The sequence below is a fragment of the Taudactylus pleione genome, unplaced genomic scaffold (assembly GCF_031769625.1).
Source record: "Taudactylus pleione unplaced genomic scaffold, aTauple2 ptg000314l, whole genome shotgun sequence".
NCBI lineage: Eukaryota > Metazoa > Chordata > Amphibia > Anura > Myobatrachidae > Taudactylus > Taudactylus pleione.
In genome coordinates this window covers 16,196,668-16,217,865 of record NW_028284715.1, presented here as the reverse complement: position 1 = coordinate 16,217,865, position 21,198 = coordinate 16,196,668, and the positions used below count along the sequence as shown (strand labels likewise).

At 44.9% G+C, this 21,198-nt stretch overlaps 1 protein-coding gene across 2 annotated transcripts in view; it reads left to right on the top strand.

The window, feature by feature from the left end:
- PTDSS1 (phosphatidylserine synthase 1) overlaps positions 1–14,965 on the top strand; it is a 60,207-nt gene extending 45,242 nt beyond the window's left edge. The window contains exons 11-13 of one of the 2 annotated variants that reach the window (XM_088442710.1): positions 1,125–1,193; positions 4,262–4,319; positions 13,657–14,965. In XM_088442710.1, coding sequence (XP_088298836.1) covers positions 1,125–1,193; positions 4,262–4,319; positions 13,657–13,745 — 216 coding nt within the window. In that variant the 3' untranslated portion in view covers positions 13,746–14,965. Of the gene's footprint in view, positions 1–1,124; positions 1,194–4,261; positions 4,320–13,653 lie in introns of both variants that reach the window. The other variant, XM_088442709.1, reaches the window with a different exon arrangement.
- Positions 14,966–21,198: the final 6,233 nt, after the last annotated feature.

The window sequence follows — 21,198 nt, the reverse complement described above, 5'->3', positions numbered from 1 at the left end:
ATTGTAGTTGCCAAACTCCTGACCATTCCTCTAATCTACCTAGATCATTGCTGAATAACACCTACCTCTCCAGTGTGTGCCTACCCTGTTATCCTTAGGTCACCTGCGGAGAGGCATACTTACCCTTTAATACCAATAGTAACTTCACCAATACGGGTAATAAAGGGCACATGTCCGGGAACAGACCCTTAGGGAAGTCCTATAGTAAGCTCTCGCTCTTTTTGTTTGAATTCCATTTACTACAACTCCCTAACATCTATCATCCAGCCAATCTCCTATCCACACCTCCCATTCCAGTCATCATGTTGTTTATCCCTCTCTGTTGTGGGACTTTGTCGGAGATCTTTCTAAATCTAGATAAGATACAGCTATGGCTCCACCTTGATCTATTGCCCCAGTAAATACATAATGTTTCTTATTTTCCATTAAATTGATGAATTGAGACACTACGTTTCCATAGCTTTTCCGTTCATTCCCATTACCCAGGCTGCATGGTCTGTACCTGTCCGCATGCACTCAGCATTTGGAAAGCAGGATCTTCCATTCCTTATATGACCTTACCCAGCCCTTCGGGGCAACTCCTGTTAATAGAGACTGGTCAAATAATTCCATTAATGGCGTAATAAGCACCACTTAAAGGTCTATCAGTATTTTAGGGTGTAACTTCTCCAGGCCAGTCGACTTCTCTATCAGCATGGAGCATTCTGTCTGGATCTTCTTTTTAAACTGACTCCTTTCCTTCTACTGTAAATATAAAATACTTATTCAGACGATCTGCATTGTCCATATTCCCCTGTCTTTGGCTTTAGTGGCCTTAGCACGCTGAATTGAACCCATTGAGACCACTTAAGTCTGGGAATGCCGGTTAGCTTGACTAAAGCTGGGAGTTTAGTAGCGCTAACTGGCATTCTCTGACTCAAGTGCCGGCCGTGAGGCTGTTAGCGATGAGCCGGAAAACAGCCTCAGGAGTGTGAGAAGAAATCCTTTAGTCGGCTTGCTGAATTGAATTGCCCCCTTGTTGTTTTTCTTCTTCTGTATCATCTATAAAAGGTTTTGTACGCTTATAATAATACATGTTAACGATCTGATTAGTTTTACGTTAAATGTTTCATCCTATGTTTCAGGCGATTACAACATTTCTCTGCCTGTATGGCATGGTGTGGTACGCTGATCACTGTGGTGAGCGACGGAAGGTACGGAGGTCTCACATATTCCTTATTCCACTATAGGTCTTTACTGTACTATATTGAGGCAACAATGAGCCACATCCACACGGCTTCCTTTGAACAATGAATGCACCTTTCCCTGTAAATATCATACTATACACAGTCATCCCATGTGGGGGGACCATGCAAAGATGATCTATGTGAGGTCTGTAATAATGGGCTCGATTTTATTCAGCGCGATGTAAATAGCGCCGGGAGTGACCTCCCGGAGCTATTCAATACACCGCGCTGACAAGTCCGACTAATGATTTCTTCTCTCATCCCTCCGGGGATGAGAGAAGAAATCCGACAAAAGTCCCGGCGCGAGGCTGTTTTCGGCCCTTAGCGCCGGGAAAACAGCCTCGCGCCGGGAAGTTAGGTCGGGGAATGCCCGTTATCGCGCCTAAACACCCTGTTTAAGGCGCGATAACGAGCCTTCCCCGACCTAACAGCGCGATGAATTGAATAGCTCCGGGAGCTATCTCCCGGCGCTATTCACATTGCGCTGAATTGAATCGTGCCCAATGTATGAATTAGCTACCTATAGTTTAACATAAGGACTAATATGTCAGTGTTTATTACGGAACTTATTACATTACATCACCTGTCATGTTGTCCTCTCCCCTTGATATAATAGATACTCATTATTGTACTGGCACTAAGGCGTAAAGTGTGATGTCATACAGTACTGTGCAAAAGTTTTAGGCAGGTGTGGAAAAAATGCTGCAAAGTAATAATGCTTTAAAAAATAGAGGTGTTAATAGTTTGCATTTTGTTAATTGATAAAAAATAAAGTGAAAAGTGAATGAACAGAAGAGAAATCTAAATCAAATCAATATTTGGTGTGATCACCATTTGCCTTCAAAGCAGCATCAATTCCACTAGGTACACTTGCACAAAGTCTAGGATTTTGTAGGATTATAGTCAGGTGTATGATTAACCAATCCTACCAACAGGTGATAATGATCATCATTTTAATGTGTAGGTTGAAAAACAGTCATTAACTGAAACAAAAACCGTTCTGTAGGAGGCTTAAAACTGGGTGAGGAACAGCCAAGCTCTGCTACAAAGGTGAGGTTGTGGAAGACCGTTTCATGTCACAGGTCATACACCATGGCAAGACTGAACACAGCAACAAGACACTCGGTAGTTAGTTAGTAGAAGGGTGTCTCCCAGGAAAAGATTTCACAGAAGGCTGGGGTTTCAAGATGTGCTGTTCAAGTTCTTTTGAAGAAACACAAAGAAACGTGCAACCATAGACATAGCGGTCGGCCAAGGAAACGTAGTGCATCAGATGAAAGACACATCATGCTTACATCCCTTTGAAATCGGTAGATATCCAGCAGTACCATCAGCTCAGAACCGGCAGGATCCAGTGGGATTCAGGTACACCCATCTACAGTTCAGAGAAGTATGGACAGAAGTGGTCTTCATGGGAGAATCGCGGCCAAGAAGCCAGCCCTTCGACATGGAAACAAGGCCAAACGACTCAACTATGCACAAAAACATCGGGACTGGGGAGCAGAAAATGGCGGCAGGTGCTCTGGATGACATAGTCAAAATGCCAACGGCCGGGAAGCCGTCTGACTAAATTTAGACGGATAGCTTCCCGAACGAAGGTAAGCCGGGCAGTGTTATCGCTTAGCCGCTGGGGAAAGGGTCACTTTTAGGGACCCCCAGGGGGCCTTAGGGATAGGTAACACCCCAGGAGGGTTGGGTTTAGGGTGTGGGAAGGGGTGGGTTAGGTTTAGGCACTCCCGGGGGGTGGTTAGGGTTAGGCACCACTAAGGGAGGGTTAGGAGTGGTAGAGGGAAGGGTTAGGGTACTTCCCATCCCCAGTCAGGATCTTCAGCGATCTGGCTTGCGTCATCGGGATATAGTCAGACAGCTTCCCGGCTTTCGCCATTGCATACCCCACCCCTCTGGACTGATGAGTCAAAATGTGAAATACTTGGCTCTAACAGAAGGCAGTTTGTTCGCCGAAGGGCTGGAGAACGGTACAATAATGAGTATCTGCAGGTAGCAGTGAAGCATGGTGGAGGTTCCTTGGAAGTTTCAGGGCTGCATTTCAGCAAATGGAGTTGGGGATTTGGTCAGGGTTAATGGTGTCCTCAATGCTGAGAAATACAGGCAGGTACTTATCCATCATGCAGTACCATCAGGGAGGTGTCTGATTGGCTCCAAATTTATTCTGCAGTAGGACAGCAACCCAAAACATACAGCCATTGTCGTTAAGAACTATCTTCAGCGTAAAGAAGAACAAGAAGTCCTGGAAGTGATATGGCCCCCACAGAGCCCTGATCTGGGGTTACATGATTACATGAAGAGACAGAAGGATCTGAGCAAGCCTACATCCACAGAAGATCTGTGGTTAGTTCTCCAAGATGTGTGGAACCTCCCTGCCGAGCTCCTTCAAAAACTGTGTGCAAGTGTACCTAGAAGAATTGATGCGGTTTTGAAGGCAAAGGGTGGTCACACCAAATACCGATTAGATTTCTCTTCTGTTCATTCACTTTGCATTTTGTTAATTTATAAAAATAAACTATTAACACTTCTATTTTTTAAAGCATTCTTACTTTGACGCATTTTTTCCACACCTGCCTAAAACTTTTGCACAGTACTATATGTTAAAATGTTAGTGCTGTGAAATATTGAAGTGTCCCCGCCACCTAATTTATTGGGCTATATATAATTTGTAATACATTTCTTCATATATTTTATTGATGGGTATATTATCTGTTATCCAAGTATAAGTTTAGGCAGCCATTTTGTGCCTAAACTGTTCATAAACGCACTATGAACCAGTGACCTCACAAAGGCGCAAGGTACTTCCTGCTGTGGCACCGTTTAGATGCTCATGAGTTTTCGTTCAGTCTACAAAACGAATGCTGGAACGCTGCAACCAACTTGTACTGTAGCGTCTTATATATTGTAAGGTGCAACTCCTGGGTTACTCGTCTCCATTTTACCTCTTGATCATCCGTGTGTAGAATATACACCTACCCTTGACATTGCCGCATAGCTTGTTGTGTAACCCATTGTGTGTCTCATTACAGACTTATTCTGAGTGTGACGATAATATGGATGTCCCATGGCAACATGAGGAAAAAGCAGGTGAGTTACTATTATTATTATCCTTTATTTCTCCTTCATCCACTAGGGGACACTGGAGCTTCTGACAGTGGGGTATAGATGGTAGATTGTGTAGAGCCTGGCACTTTAAGAATCTAAAAGTGTGACTGGCTCCTCCCCCTCTATGCCCCATCAACCCCAGTTTTTAGAATGTGCTCGAGAGAACCGGTGCACGTGGTGTAGCATTCATTTATACCCTACCTATTCTACATTGGTAGTATTTTATATTGATATTCTGCTCCTCCGCATCTGTTGCTCTGTTTGCCTCAGTTTGCAGTGCTAGTCTCTGCAAGTGTGTGTGTGCGTGTGCAAGAAGAAATGTTACCAGGCTCGCTCTGAAGCGTCATCCCTCTGCGATACTTGTGAAGCGGAGAGTGCTAACAGAGTGCAGAATCACACCCTCCTTAATAAATAGTTTGGCAGGGGTCATGGCCGATCTTACATCAGATTTAGCCTCTTCCCGTAGGGAACGGGAGACTGCCAAGGATAGACCTAGCACCTCTCACCCTTCTTTTCTTGCTACAGAACCAGCATGGGCTCAGGATCTAACCCACTCAGTAAATAGCCTTGCCCAGATTATGGGTTCTACGCCTAAGTCTCCTGAGGCCGTGGTAGGTCGGCTGTCTAAGAAGAGGGCACTTCCGGCGGTTCTCCAGTCAGATGAGGATTCAGAAGCAGATCACTCATCTCAGGAGGAGGAAGGGGAGATGCTGGATGAATCCGAAATAGAGGCTTCTTCACAGGAACCTGAAGCGACGCAGGGTTTTGAACCACTTATCCTGGCTGTGAGGGAAGTACTTCACGTTTCTGACCCTGAAGCTCCAGGATCTTTAGATGACTCCTGTTTGCTAAGAAACAGAAGTCTTCTGTTACCTTACTGTTTTCCGGTATGTTAGATGAACAGATGACGGCAGCTTGGCAGCGTCCGGACCGTAAGTTCCAGATCCCTAGGCGTTGTTTTTTCTCTTTATCCATTTTGTCAGAGAATAGATGTCGATGGGAGACTCTGCAACCTGTGGACTCTTCAGTTTCTCATCTGTTGAAGGAAACCACACTTCCTGTTCTGGGAGCTAATACGTTAAAGGAAAGCTCAGAGCGGAAATTGGAAATTACATTAAAATGGATTTATACTGCTGCTGGCGCACTTCTCAAACTGGCCTTGGTTGGCTCTTGGGTCAACAAGGCAGTGGAGAAGTGGGTGGAACAATTGGCAGAAGGTCTAAAGTCAAACACTCCGCGGGCAGATCTGAATACCTTGGCGGAGCATATTCAGGAGTCCACAGTATACGTGGGAGATTCCCCCAGAGGTATCGGCCAGGTAGGCGCTATGATCTCTGCTTTGGCTGTAGCTGCTCGCCGGGCACTTTGGCTTCGTGCTTGGCAAGCGGAGTCTAAACGGGCGGTAGAAGCCATTCCTTTCACAGGTGATATGTTATTTGGTCTAGAGTTGGACAAATGGATCTCTCTGGACAACCGGGCTTAAGAGCCCTTTTTTACCTTCGGCAGCGCCTGCTCCACGTCGATCGTTTAAGGGACCGTCTTTTCGCTCCTTTCGAGCTCCAGAGAGATTTCAGGGTCGACCTCAAGGTTAGTTTTCAGCAGGTCGAGGAGGTCGCGCAAGAGGACTTCAGACTGCCAGTGCCCGCCGTCCAAATCCCAAGCCGGCAGACAAGTTCGTGGCATGATGAGCTAACATCACACCTCGGGAATTAGATTCGGAATCTGGTGTCTCTTGGATACAAGATAGTTTGCCTGCACTCCTCCAGTGCGATTTTTCACAACAGGGTTTCCTGTCGATCCTTTGAATCAACTAGTTTTGCGTCAGGCGATAGGCAAACTTCTGCTGGCCGAGGCTCTGGTCCTGGTTCTGACTGCACAAAGAAACCAGGGATTTCATTCCAATCTTTTTGTGGTTCCAAAGCCGGATGGGTCTGTCAGACTCATTCTAAATCTGAAGTCTTTGAACCAGTTTCTTTCCTGTCACAGGTTCAAGATGGAATCCCTTCATTCTGTGATTGCGGGACTAGAAGCAGGGGAGTTTTTGGTGTTATTAGACATCAAAGATGTCTATCTAGAAATTCCGATTTGGGAGCCTCAACAGGCCTTCCTCAGGTTTGCCATGAGGGATGCCAATTACCATTTCCAGGCCCTGCCGTTTGGTCTCTCGTCGGCTCCCAGAGTATTCACCAAGGTGATGGCAGTGATCGTGGCTCATCTGCCCGCTCAGGGGATGATGATTGTCCCTTACCTGGACGACTTGCTCATCAAGGTTCTGTCGGAAGAAATTATTTTGCGCCAAGTGACCCTTACTCATCAGATACTCGTATAACACGGCTGGATTGTCAACTTCCAGAAGTCTCAATTGATGCCGTTGCAGAGGCTTCAGATCCTGGGTATGATTCTGGACACAATCCTGCTTCAGATCTTCCTGCCTGTAGACAAGGCCATAGCCATCCAGGAGTTGGTTCGCTTGGTGCTCAGGCCAAAGAAAGTGTCTGTGAATCTTTGCATTCATCTACTAGGGAAGATGATGGCCTTCCAATTCGGCAGGTTTCACTACAGAACATTTCAATTAGATCTTCTGTCTCAATGGTCGGGGTCCAACCTCCAAATGCATAGTCTAGTGCATCTGTCTCCTCAGACCCGCATATCCTTGATCTAGTGACTCCGGACGGACCATCTGGTAGCAGGTCGACTCTTCGGAATTTGGAATTGGACCCTGGTCAATATGGACGCCAGCCTTCGCGGATGGGGAACTGTGGTCTTGGACAACCACTTCCAGGGGCCTTGGTCGCAGCAAGAATCCCTCTTACCGGTAACCATTCTCGAACTGCGGGCAGTCTACAGGGCTCTGATACAGGCTGCTCCTCTTCTACAAGGACTTCCGGTTCGGATAAAATCCGACAATGCCACAGCTGTGGCATACATAAATCGTCAAGGGGAAACCAGCAGTGCAATGAGAGAGACCAGCCAGATTCTTCTGTGGGCAGAAAGAAACGTCAAGGCCATCTCCGCTGTCTTCATTCCGGGAGTCCACAACTGGGAAGCAGATTACCTCAGTCGTCAGGATCTTCACCCTGGGGAGTGGTGCCTTCATCCCGAGTTCCTTCAACTAGTTCACCATTTGGGGAAGCCACAGAAGAGACCTCATGAGACAGCTATGCCTTACTGATTCCTTATCCGTACAGCCTTGTGTACCTGTTCTCACCCTTTCCGCTTCTTCCTCAGGTTCTCAAGAGGATAAAGCGCGCGTCGTCCACAGTCATTCTAGTGGCTCCGGATTGGCCTCGTCGGGCTTGGTACTCCGATCTCCTACTCCTAGCAGACAAACCATGGCCCCTTCTACTACAGTCGGATCTTCTGAAGCAGGGTCCATTCGTGTACTCTGATTTATGTCGGCTTCGTTTGATGGCATGGCTGTTGAGAAGGCATGGCATTCCAAGGGCGGTCATTCCTACTATGCTCCGAGCTAGGAAACTGGTGACATCAGCGCATTATCATCGCATTTGGAAGACTTCTATCTCATGACGTGAAGGACATGGATCTTCCACTTCATCCTTTCATTTGCCACGTCTTCTGTTTCTTGAAAAGCGGCTCAACGCGGGTCTACGTTTAGGATCTCTAAAAGTGCAGATTTCTGCTCTTTCAGTTTTTTACCAACATCGCCTAGCTTTGATTTCGGAGGTTCAGACCTTTTTTCAAGGGGTGCTTAGAGTACAGCCCCCCTTCGTGCCACCCACGGCTCCATGGGACCTGAACCTTATCTTATCCTTCCTTCAGTCGGCCACGTTTGAGCCTTTTGGAGGACATGGATTTTAAATTTTTAACTTGGAAGGTGGTCCTTTATTGGCCCTTGCTTCGGCTAGGCGAGTGTCGAAACTTGGGGCTTGTCCTACCATTCCCCTTACTTAATTTTTCACGATGATCGGGTGGAACTGTGTACCCGCCCTTCCTTTTTGCCTAAAGTAGTCTCGGCTTTTCACCTAAATCAGCCAATTGTGGTGCTGGTCTTGTTGGACTCTTCCAGGGGTTCTCTTCAAACTTATGTGGCCCGTACTGAAAGACTACGCAAATCAGTGGCTATGTTCGTCCTCTATGACGCAAATCGTCGTGGCTGGCCTGTGTCAAAACAGACTTTGGCCAGGTGGATTCGTCTTACCAATCGTCAGGCATATGTTGCTTCTGCTTGTCCTCCGCCTGTATCCATCTACGCGCTCGGTAGGTACTTCATGGGCGGCACGTAGAGGTGCCTCAGCTTCATAGCTTTATAGAGCAGCTACGTGGTCTTCATTGAATGCCTTTTGTATGTTTCTACAGGTCTGATACATTTGCGGCATCTGCTTCGAGTTTTAGTCGCAGGTTGTTCAGCACTCTTTGAAATATTTAACTTGGAAGGTGGTCCTTTTATTGGCCCTTGCTTCGGCTGGGCGAGTGTCGTAACTTGGGGCTTTGTCCTGCCGTTCCCTTTAATTTTTCTTTAAATGCTAATCGTCATGGCTGGCCTGCGTCTAAACAGACTTTGGCCAAGTGGATTTGTCTGGCCATTCGTCAGGCATATGTTGCTTCTACTCGACCTCCACCCATATTTACGATTCTACGCGCTCGGTGGGTAGTTCATGGGCGGCACGTAGAGGTGCCACAGCTTCCCAGCTTTGTATGGCTGCTACGTAGTCTTCATTGAATACCTTTTTACGTTTCTACCGGTTTTGACACCTATTGCGACTTCCGCCTCTAGTTCTGGTCGCAGGTTGTTGAGCACTCTCCCCTGCCCTCCCGGGAGGGAAGCTTGGGGACGTCCCCACTGTCAGAAGCTCCAGTTCCCTAGTGGAATCGAAGAAAACCGGATTTTGGTACTTGCCATTAAATCCATTTCTCCGATTCCATCGGGGACGCTGGACGCCCACCCAGTGCTTCATACCTGCTTACCAGTTTACTTATTCTGCTTCAGTTCTGTTGCAGTTTTTTCTGTTCTAGTTGTGTGACTGTTATATTCCTGCAGACTGTTTGTGTTCCTGCAGTGTGTTGGTCCGATGGACTGAGTCTTTTTGTTCTTCTTCTCTGTCATTCTGTCTGTTGGCCGCCTCCTCTCGGGCTCAGTTCTTAAAACTGGGGCTGATGGGGCATAGAGGGGGAGGAGCAGCTACACTTTTAAATTCTTTAAGTGCCGTGTTCTGCACAACCCACAGTCTATACCCCACTGTCAGAAGCCTAAGTGCCCCCTGTAGAATCAGAGAAATGGATTATTTAACGGTAAGTACCAAAATCCTGTTTTATATGGCGCCACAAGTGTTTCGCAGCGCCTTACACAGTACATAAACAAATAAGTGAACAAGAAACCAGTGGCTTACAGTACAATACTTGTTCACCCATACGAGTTGGACCCATGTGATGCATGGCGTCAAGTAGTTTGGTACCCATTTGCCTTCAGTCTATTAGGAATGCTTGTTGTAGGTGCCTTTAGTGTCTTCTATTGTGCACATCTCGTCGGTCCATACATATTCAATTAAGGGTGTGCAAGTGTTCTACAATCATATCGATAATACTTAGCGGACTCGCACAGATATGAGGATCACTGCACAGAAATAAATCCTGTTTATTTCAGTTCCCTGCCCATACTTTCAGTTTCATATTAGCTTAGGAGAAACAATGCAACAAATAGTAAACTACATAATAAATACATTGAGCACGAGTGTATTTTAAACGTTGCTTGTTGTATTGGTGCTGTCCACTAGATTGCACTGTAGCATTACTCATTCTGAGCTCAGCTTGAAAATGAGCATACAGTTACAGTGCTAAAACCTGTAAATTAAAGTCTTTAGTGTGAAGTTTGTTATACTTTTTCTTGTCCTCAAATATACAGAAACATAGACAGATCTGCTAGATTAAAGTATAATCCATGTTCTCCCAGGGAATCTAATTGAGAGGCATTTTAACAGTTCTTAAATATAGAAAGGCTCACTTTAACATAATTAGGTGGAACATTTGAACTTCTCCACAGTTGCCAATTAGCATTCAACTGTCTAGTGCAGGGGTGTCAAACTCGTGGCCATCCAGCTGTTGTGGGACTACATATCCCAGCATGCCCTGCCACCGTTTTAGCATGTCCTGAGAGCAAAACTGTGGAAATGCATGCTTGGATGTGTAGGTCCACTGCAGCTGTATGGGCCCGAGTTTTACATCACTGGTCTAGTTTATATTAAGACAATGAAGCAAGTGTCTGATTGGTTGCGACTAAATGCGATGTTAGTTTGTGTCTCTGAACTATATTTCCTTTTAAAATATACATTTAAGCCAATGCTGGGCAGTAATGTAGATCTAAGAGTAGATTTACTAAGCAGCTCTTTGCAAAGCTGCCGTGTTTATGGCAGTATTAGCCGTTGGATTTATAGGGGTGATAATATTAAATGCAAAACCAGGCCAACAGTCTCAGCGACTTTGGAAAGCAAAATTTTGTAAATTTACCCCTTAGTTTGTTCTTTGTCCTGTTTGTTCTAAGACCTTTTACCACAGAGGCATAGGAGTACAGATGCGTCCACATACATCTTACTTCTTTGGTATTAAACAGCCCCTTTAGTCGCACTATGCCGTGACATGACTCTGTAGCACAAGCATCCTTTTGTGCGCCTTTTTACCTTCAAATGTGTCTTATTCACAAAGTGATGCGAATATGATGCACAAGCAGCTTCTGCTGATTAAAATGATATGCTGCATGCCTATATTCTGTGTGCCACTGTATCTCCATGTGAAATGCTACGTTACATATATTTTGTGGTCACACTTGCTAGGACACCCTGCTTTTCAAATGTAAGACCAACTTTGTCCGTTTATCCCCAGGTGCTTATTAACTGATATCCCTGGGTGTGGTCCTTTCTCTTAAGCCAGGAGCCGTACTCCTGTTTAAAATCTGTGTGCTATCTGGAGTCAAATGTGGCAGAGCAAAGATCATATATATGAGAGTCAGTGTAGGGATTGGCCAGATGGGAAGACCGTGAAGTGGTGGTCAGCTTGACAAATTATTGCAATATTTTGTAACAAACATTCCCTATACTCAAGGGAATTACAGTTTGAAAAGTGAGTGAGTGTCGAGTATGTATGAGATTGAGATATGTGTGTGTGTGTGTGTATATGTGTGTATATATATATAATATATTTATTAGAGCTGAGCGGTTTGGATTCTGTGGAATCCGAACATAGGGGATCCGAGTCCACCCGAACCACCTGTTCCCCGCCTGACTTGGATCCCCGTTCGGGGCCGAACGGCGGCCGCCTGATGTCGGATTCTCACTAGAGAATCCGACATCAGGGCTCCTCGAGTGTAGGGCAGACCGCTGTGATAGCGGTCTGCCCTACACAGACACAAACACACAGCCGCCATTCTACTGGGGGCCAGCTAATGGGGAGCATACTACTGGGGGCCTGCTTATGGGGAAATACTACTGGGGGCCTGCTTATGGGGGAATACTACTGGGGGGTCCTGCTGCTAATGGGGGGCATACTACTGGGGGCCTGCTAATGGGGGGGGCATACTACTACTGGGGGCACTGCATAGGGGGCCCTACTACTAAGGGAACTGCATAGGGGGCACCATTACTGGGGACATTGTGTAAGGGACACCACTGCTGGGGGCATTGTGTAAGGGACACTATTGCTGTGGGCATTGTATAAGTGGCACTACTACTGTGGGCGTTTTATAAGGGGCATTACTACTGTGGGCTTTGTGTATAAGGGTCACTACTGTGGGCATTGTGTAAAAGGGGCAATACTGTGGGCATTGTGTAAAAAGGGTCACTACTGTGGGCATTGTGTAAAAGGGGTCACTACTGTGTGTCGTAACATAAATAAGAGACACTACTTTATGGTGTAATGTGAATCAGGGGCACTATGTGATGGAATGTGAATAAGATTGTGCACTGTGACTCCTTGGGCTGTAGCCCACTTTGTAAACAAGTACTGTGACTCTGCTGGCCGTACCCCACTGGGTGGGTGCACTACTTTTCATTTCTGCCACTGCTGTGTGGCAATGTGTCATAGATGTGCTTTATACTGTGGTGTCTGTGCCGCTGCTTTGTCGCTTAGTAACCAGTCAGCTCACTGTAACCTTTGGCCAATAATGTTGAAAACAATATTATAAGCTGTGAGGTTGTCTAAATTGACTGTAAATTACTGGAAATTAAGGTTATTGATGTTAATACTCTAGGAAGAAAAAAAAGACCAATTTATGTGATTTTAGCTTTTTTTTTGTCAATTTTTGTAAAAAAATCCAAAGCCAAAGCCAGTCACCGCAGTTTGGCAAATCCAAATCCAGAGCAGGATGACGAATTAGATCCAAATCCGGCAAAAATGTTCCGGCGCACATCCCTAAAATAAATAAATATATATATATATATAATCTCAATCTGTGTGTGTGTGCGTGTGTATATGTGTGTGTGTGTGTGTGTGTGTGTATGTGTGTGTGTGTGTATACATATATATATATATATATATATATATAAAAATGTTTTTTTAAGATATGCATGTAGATATAAACAGTACATACATTTCAGACCTTGTAGCAAAGCATAAGACATCGCTCAAAAAAGCGATACAAATTCTCAACAATGATGCATATAATGTACTGCATATCAAATAAAGGCTATTTATAGAAAAACAATAAAACGGACAAGGAAAGATGAAAAAAACAGAAGGAAAGGCAAAGAGAGAAGAAGGGGAGAGTAAGGAAGGGATCATCCCATACAAGAAAAATGGTAATTTTTTCTAAAAGAAATTAGTTACATTAGAAGACATATAATTCTTGAAGTCGTCCGAGGACTTATATTCTAACCAGGGGAACCAGGTACCGGTACAGTCAGAGGCTCTGTTCGAAGAGGAGCCTAAAATATCCTCCACTGACCTAAAATACTAAAGCTTTTGGAACCAATCTTTGCATGTCGGGGGTTTGGTAGATTTCCAAAATACAGTAATGACAGCACGGGGGTCCAGTCTTCAACCCGGGCAACAATAGGTATCCCAGCTAGTGTATAATAAGCAGTATGAAACCAGGTTAGGAATGTATACGTTTTTACCTTCATGCTTCCTGAGAGCTATGAATTCATTGTGAAACATGGTGATCCGAGCTCTCAGCTCCCTTCCCCATTCTGTACCACAGAACATGGCAGGCAATCTATGTAACATTGCTGCAACTTTGTTGCAATACCCTTTAGTGTATTCCTGCAGGGAAGTAGGTTGTTTTAAATTTTTTTAACCCTATTTAGTTTATATACCGTACATTGGATGATATTTGCTAATTTTCAGTGCTCCATACTTTATTCTTTTATAGCAGAAGTCCCATTGAAGCACAACGGAGGCAGCACATCATCCAGACGGAAGAACCGCAGAGGAAAAGTAACCAATGGAGTTGGAAAGAAATAGGCGCACGACTCAGAGCAAGCCTTAATACAAATCCGGTGGGATGAACCAGGTGCTGAGAATAATGATAGACTGTGGTTCATCCATACACGGAACAGGGAGAAGGCACAAGGACGGAGACATTGGCAAGACCGGGCACTTCTGACTCCTGTGAGCTAGAGATCATACGTCACCGTGATTTTACAAGCCATTCACCCTTCTTGCTATCCTGGCATTGGATCCTAATCGCCAACAATAGGCTCCGAATGCACGGCCTGCACCCACATAGCATACGGCAGAGATGGTGGCTAGAGCCTCCGGCTTGCAAAGATTGCTTTTGCAACGCGGTGCTGCTTTTTACCCATGCTGTAGTCTGCCTCTCGCTAACATCTAATGTATTAATGCTTCCACTCCTCAGCCCTGGTCATGTCTAATTTAATATGCAACGTGATATTTCAGACTTTTGGTTTGCCTAATATTTTATGCGTAAGTCGCACACATGGGCGTCCAGAGATTAATTCGCTGGAAAATACCGCCATGATGTTTTATGTTTTTGATCCTAGGCGAGTATTGCCAAAGGCAAAGATCATCTCCCTGATGTTGTTCTGATCTGTTTGTATGTATTCCAAAAGCAGACCACACCCACTTAATGTGATGTCATTGTTGTTTTCGGAGTATGTTTTACATTACAGACCACACTCACTTATGTGATGTCATTGTTGTTTTCGGAGTATGTTTTACATTACATAATGCATAATGGAATGTGTCGATGCTAAGCAGCCCCCCAGCCAAGAGGAACACTTGTTTGTTTGTTATTTCTTTTCATGCTTTTAAATATATTTGTCAAAAACTGATTGCAAAGTGTGCTGGGTAAACTAAAGTGGTCTTGAAATGAAAAGGTGAAGGCTCGCACAGCAGTATTATGTGTTCCTACTTACAATCCACTTGTACATGTTTACAGCCATAATATTTTTTTTTTAGACGTTAATAGTTCTATGCTCACTCGTTCTTTATCTATCTCTATCTCCAGTGAAGAGTTAGGAGGAGAGAACATCTATAATCAACATTATGCCAAAATCCAGAACTCTGTTCTAGAATTTTAGAATAATTGTAACAATCTCGAGTAGGTTGGTGGCTTCTGTAACCTAAGAGAGATGGAACCTGTACCAGCTACTGTTTATATGCAGACCATGAATATACAAAATATAATTGAGGTACAAAATAAATTATACGTGTGAAAATTAGTTGTGCAATGCTCTGTGTTTGGCCTCCTACGGAAGGCTTCGGTGTCTTATGTCGACCTTTATAATATCAACATGGCCGTTATGCCGACATGTCCGTGATGTCGAAATTGATTTAGACGCTGATGAAATTTCCACTGTGTCGACACTGTATCTTTATTGTGAGTCTACCCGTAACCCAGATGCCAACATTTCAACCAAGCCTCTACTTCAACCATGTCGCCATTTCTGCATTGCCTACAGAACAGAAGAAAAGCTCTTAAATTAAGTAAATGGTGTTTATTAATGAAAGATGTGTTAGAAGCACTCCACCTCATTTTTCTTGGATGATCTGTGTGTACAGGAGAAGTATAGGGGAGTTGTGTGCCCTTTGTTTGCCGTCTGTCATCCTAAGTCCTTCCTGGCCCATAATTACATTAGACCTCTCCCCAAGGTCATCGCTGCACAAACTAGCCTGAAGGGATACAGGAATAAGATTGGCAAGAGGTTTGTGGGAGGAGCTAAGGAGATAATGGGAGATGCAAACAATGGCAGTCTAGTGAACGGGAGGTAACCTTTTATAGCTTCCATTTACATTCCTATATTATGGTGCATACACACGGTCAGATCTGTCAGATGAACGATTTTTCCAACGATTTGAACGATTTCAGACAGTATTAAAATGAATGAAATCGTCCAAATCTGACTGCAAACACAACAGATGTCAGATATCGTTATCATGCGGGAACGCGCATCGTTCATCGTTACAGGATCACATGTCAGATTTTCATTCAGATATGAACACTTGAACGATTTTTAAAATTGCTATCATTCAGATCTGACAGAAAATCTGACCCTGTGTATGCACCATAAGCATTTACGTTGGATTGTGGGTAGTCTACAAATTTGGATGGGTGCATACAGGAGATCATCTTAAGTGTATGTGTATGTATATATATATAATTTTTTTTATTATTAGAGTTGAGCGGGTTCGGTTCTCCGAGAACCGAACCCATCCGAATTTTAAGATTCGGGGCGAGAACCGAACATGCGTTCGGTTCCCCTGCTGGCCTCGGATCTGAAATCGAGGCAAAAAGTCATAGATGAGAATCTTGCGGGTTTTGGATTCTATAAAAGGTCCCCGAGGTCGGTGCCATTTCACTTCGGCTGTGGAGAGTGAAGTGAGAGGGTGGCTGGTGCTGCTGTCCAAGTGTCCATCTGGCTGTGGTGTGCTGTTGCTGTGTTGTCCATCTGGGCTGTGCGGTGTGCTGTTGTCCCTATAGAAGAAGAGTGGCTGCAGTGGCTCCTGTGTCACTGGCTGCAGTTCATAAAGGGGTGCTGCTGTGTTGTCCAGGGGGTGCTTTGTCCATCAGGGGTGCTCTTCACCCCCAGTGTGGAAAAAAAAAAAAAAGTTTTGTTTTCTGTGTTAGTGTTAACAATCCACACTTATCTGCAACATAGCTGCACTAAGGGTGTTGCCTGTGTCATTTATCAAGGGGCTGCTGCCTAATTCGGGGGTCCTCCCCCCCCCCCCCCTCCAAGTGCCCCCCCCCCCCCTCCAAGTGCCCCCCCCAAATTAAAATAAAGTTAGTTTTTTTTCCTGTGTGTGCGTTAGCTGCAACTCAGCTGACACTGCTGCAAGACCGCAGTGAGTATGGAGGACAGTCGCATTACAGGCGAGCACATACCAGTCTTGTAGCTGCCGGCAGCAGTCATGATGACGATGCAAAGTCGTCAACATCATCTATGAATGCCAATGCCCCAGGGCTTAAGTCAGGCCATGTAAAAAAAAAAATCTAAAGCTGTCAGCTTTAAAGAAAGAAAAAATTTGGCAATATGCCATTCACTACACGAAGTGGCAAGGAAAGGCTAAGCCCTTGGCCTTTATGACTGGAGGTTCTAGTGATGATTTAAGCCCTTCTGTTTGTAGGAGAGGTACAAAAAAATTAAAATTAAGACGAGTAAAACACCAGAACCAACTGTGTGCTCCGAAAAAACACAAATCCCAGAGGAGAGTCCAAGTGTGTCCACGGTTGCCATGCGTGAGCCTGACCTTTCTCATACTGTACTTTAAGAGGATCCTCTTTCCACCATTTCTGTGCAAATGTGGGGATGAGTAGCACAAGTCAACATGCTGATGTAGAAGTAGATAGGATAGGATAGATAGGATGCGTCTGTGGAATTGCACCAGGAGGATGAGGAGGACATTTATGTAGTTGGTAATAACAAGGATGATAAGGATGTTTGTGTAAAAACTGTAAATCAGGCAACAGTTGTTGCCCATGGTGGGAAAAATCCCATTGTTGCCATGCCTGTGCAAAGGACAAAAAAATCCACTTCTCGTGTGGAATCATTTCCACCCAAATCCAGACAACCTTTGCCAAGCCATTTGTAACTGTTGCCATCTAACAGTGAGTAGAGGTTAGGACCTTAACCATCTAGGAACCTCCTCCCTTTTACGTCACTTGCAGCGCATTCATCAAATTGGAAAGGGTATTTCAAATTCTGAAACTTTGTTCATTTCTTTGTTCCCAATCAGTCCAGTGTCACCTAACTGCTCCCTTCTATCTGGATCCAAGCGCCTGCAATCAACACCACCAACACCTGCATCATCAACATCCTCATTCATGATCGGAAGTAGTCCTACATACCATATCATAAGGACTGGCTCCTATCCGTTGTTCCTCAGAAGGATCCTTGAGTGCTACGCCTGCTGTTGCTGTGAGTGGAACTTCATCCCAGAAGGGGGACCAGGAAGAGACTACTTTTAGTAGTTCAACCAAACAATTGACTGTCAAACAATTCATTGCATTTGCGAGCAAGTATGACCGCAAACACCCAGTTGCACAGTGGATTACTGACGCCATAACAGCTATGCTGGTATTAGCTGTGTGTCCAGTATCTGCCATTAATGCAGTGGGTTTTAGACAGTTAATGGAGGTACTGTGTCCCCGCTACCATGTCCCTTCTAGATTCCTCTTCTCTAGAATAGCTATTCCGATTCTGCACAAGGACATTAATAAAGTTTTTTTTTCATGTCCTCAGAAATGCCGTTGTGTCTACTGTCCACTTAACCACAGATATGTGGGACAGGGCAAACTAAAGATTACATGACTGACAGCCCACTGGGTAGGTGTATTGCCTCCAACAGTGCAAACAGCAGCATCTAACAAATGCCAGCTCATTCAGAGGCAGGCTACTCTGTGTATCACTGGTTTCACTAAGAGGCATACCGCTGAGAACCTCTTAGAAGAACTCAGGGAAATCATTGCAGATTGGCTTACCCCACTTGGACTCTCCTCGGGACTTGTGATTTCTGACAATGCCAGCAATATTGTGTGAGCATTACATGTGGACAAATTTGAACACATTCCATGTTTTGCTCACACAATAAATTTCATAGTGCAACATTTAAAAAAATAAAATAAAAATGACGGGCGTGCAGGAGATGCTCTCGGAGGCCCATAAGATTTCTGGACATTTTCGACATTCAGCAACTGCGTGTCAAAGATTGCAGAACCGGCAAGAACTGTTGAATTTGCCCTGTCATCAGCTGAAGCAAGAGGTAGTAACTAGGTGGAATTCTACCATCTATATATTTCAGCGGATGGAGGAGCAGCAAAAGGCCATCCAAGGCTACACTACGGCCTATGACAGGGAGAGGAGCGGGAATGCACCTTAGTCAAGCGCATTGGAGAATAAGTGTTGTGCAAGGTTCTCAAACCCTTTGAACTTGCCACATGGGAAGTTAATTCAGACACTGCCAGCTTGAGTCAGGTCCTTCCCCTAATCAGACTTTTGCAAAAGCAGCTGGAGAAACTGAAGGAGGAGCTGAAACATAATGATTCCGCTAGGTATGTTGGACTGGTAGATCAAGCCCTTCACTCGCTTCGCCAGGATCCAAGGGTCGTCAATCTCTTGAAATCGGATCACTATATTTTGGCGACCATACTTGATCCAAGGTTTAAGTTAAGTTGTCTTTCTTTCCGACGGACATAAGAGCTGGGGAAAAAATTGCCAGCTCAAGCGGCACGTGACACGGCATCTTCTCCTTCAGTTTTTGCAGCTGCCAGGAAAAAACTACATTTTCCTAAGAGACCCACTGCTGGGGGGGATGCTGATTAGTCAGCAAAAACTAATGACATCTGCTTGAGTCTGAAAGAACTGCCTACAATGAGTGACATGTCTACCGTGACTTTGTCTGATATGGTCACCATTCAGAGAATGGTGGATGACTATTTTAGGGATAGCATCCAAATAGGCATGTCACAGTCCCTTTCACTACTGGCAGGAAAAAGAGGCAATTTGGAGTCCTTTACACAAACTGGTTTTGCTGTACTTAAGTTGCCCACCCTCCAGTGTGTACTCTGAAAGAGTTTTCAGCGCAGCCGGGAACCTTGTCAGTGATCGGCGTAGGAGATTACTTCCCCAGCATGTGGAAAAGATGATGTTCATCAAAATTAATTACAAATTCCACGAGGAAGACCTTTACCAGCAATTAAGTAAAAAAAAACTACAGAAGCATGTGTAATGGTGGATTCCAACGGGGTCGAATTAATATTGTGTAAAGAGGATGTACACACTGATGGGGATGACGACATCTGATCTTAACTATGTTGTAAAGCCAGTTTATGTATGGGATCATTGCCACCATTGTCCACTGCGCATTGGCAGCTTGTTTTGTGGGGGGTCCAAACAAACCAATCATTTCAGCCACAAGTGGCAGTCCCTGTTGCTGAACTGATTGGTTTGTTAAACTGTGAATGTCCTGTTTCATATATACAACATAAGGGTGGCTGGGAGGGCCCAAGGACAATTCCATCTTGCATATTTTTCCTTTCCATTATGTGCTGTTTGTGGCATTGCTGCCTGACATTTTTAATGTTATGGTTTATGAATGTCCAGAAATTGTAATGGCCACAGACAGCAGCTCCTGAATACCCCTTTCAATTTTTTTTTAAGAAAATTCTGAACCAACTGCTGCTTGTGTCGTCCCGGCTGCACAATTTGCACCACAGTGACATTCAGCCAAGGGTTCTCAGCCCTCAAGGCTTCTATACAGCCCAAAGGCCGCAACCTGCTGCACGGCCAAAAGGCCAGATCCCGCCAAGAGTTCTCAAGGCTGCTGCACGGCCCAAAGGCCACCTGTCGTCACTCACCAGGCCTTAAGGCTGTAACGGCCGCAACTTGTCAAGAGTTCCAGCCCTCAAGACTGTTGCAGGACTGGTTCCTAATCATAGCTCTGTATTCCAGTACTACTCAGCCCGGAGGCTGCATCAACTATTAACTATTAATTCTTACTTCAGCAAGTGGCTGCACCAACTATCAATTATTAAGCCAGTGGCTGCACCAATTATCAAGTATCAATTCTTACTTTAGCCAGTGTCTGCACCAACTATCAATTATTACTTCAGCCAGTGGCTGCACCAATTATGAACTATCAATTCCTCCTTCAGTCAGTGACTATCAATTATCAACTATCAATTCTTCAATCCTCAAGGGGTACCCCAACCATCATCTTTGCTCAGTCCTCAACTCTATTTATCACTCAGTTTTGCGCCAGCTAGTTGGATGCAATCTTTTGGCCCTGAACTACATGAAAAAAATCAATATTGTGAGGTGGTCAAAATTGACTGTAAATGAGTGGAAATAAATGTTATTGAGGTTAATGATACTGTAGGAACAAAAACAGGCCCATTTTACGTGATTTTAGCTGTTTTTATTTTTATTTTTTTAAAGAAAAAGTCCAGATCCAAAACCGAATAACAACACGGAGGTGAGGTTTTGGCAAAACCAATCTAGATCCAAACCCAGGGGAGATCCAGATCCAAAACACGGGGGTCGGCGCACACATCTCCTGCACGCAATGACAGCTCAGGCTGCTTAGGGTTTCTCAATGCCTAATTTATGCACGCCTCTTCAATGGTGTTGAAACGCACTGACACGCCTGCGTTCGCACGACCACACCTTATCACCACCCACAAACTTTAATTCACGTCAATCACTGGGTGATCTGTCCGCTCGCATTTCCTTTTGCAGCAACTGGTCCGCGCCCACGCACTGCATCTTATACGCATGCACAGAGCGCAAACATTGGCCGAGTGCATGTGAACGCAGTACTGCATTGCTTGCTGAATCAGGCCCACTGTTCACTGTGTTTTTCACACAAATTACATTGACAGTGCCTCCGTGCATGTACCGACGCCGGCTAGCTATATAAACCCACGCCTGCCCCTCCTCAACCCCAGCGGGTGCCT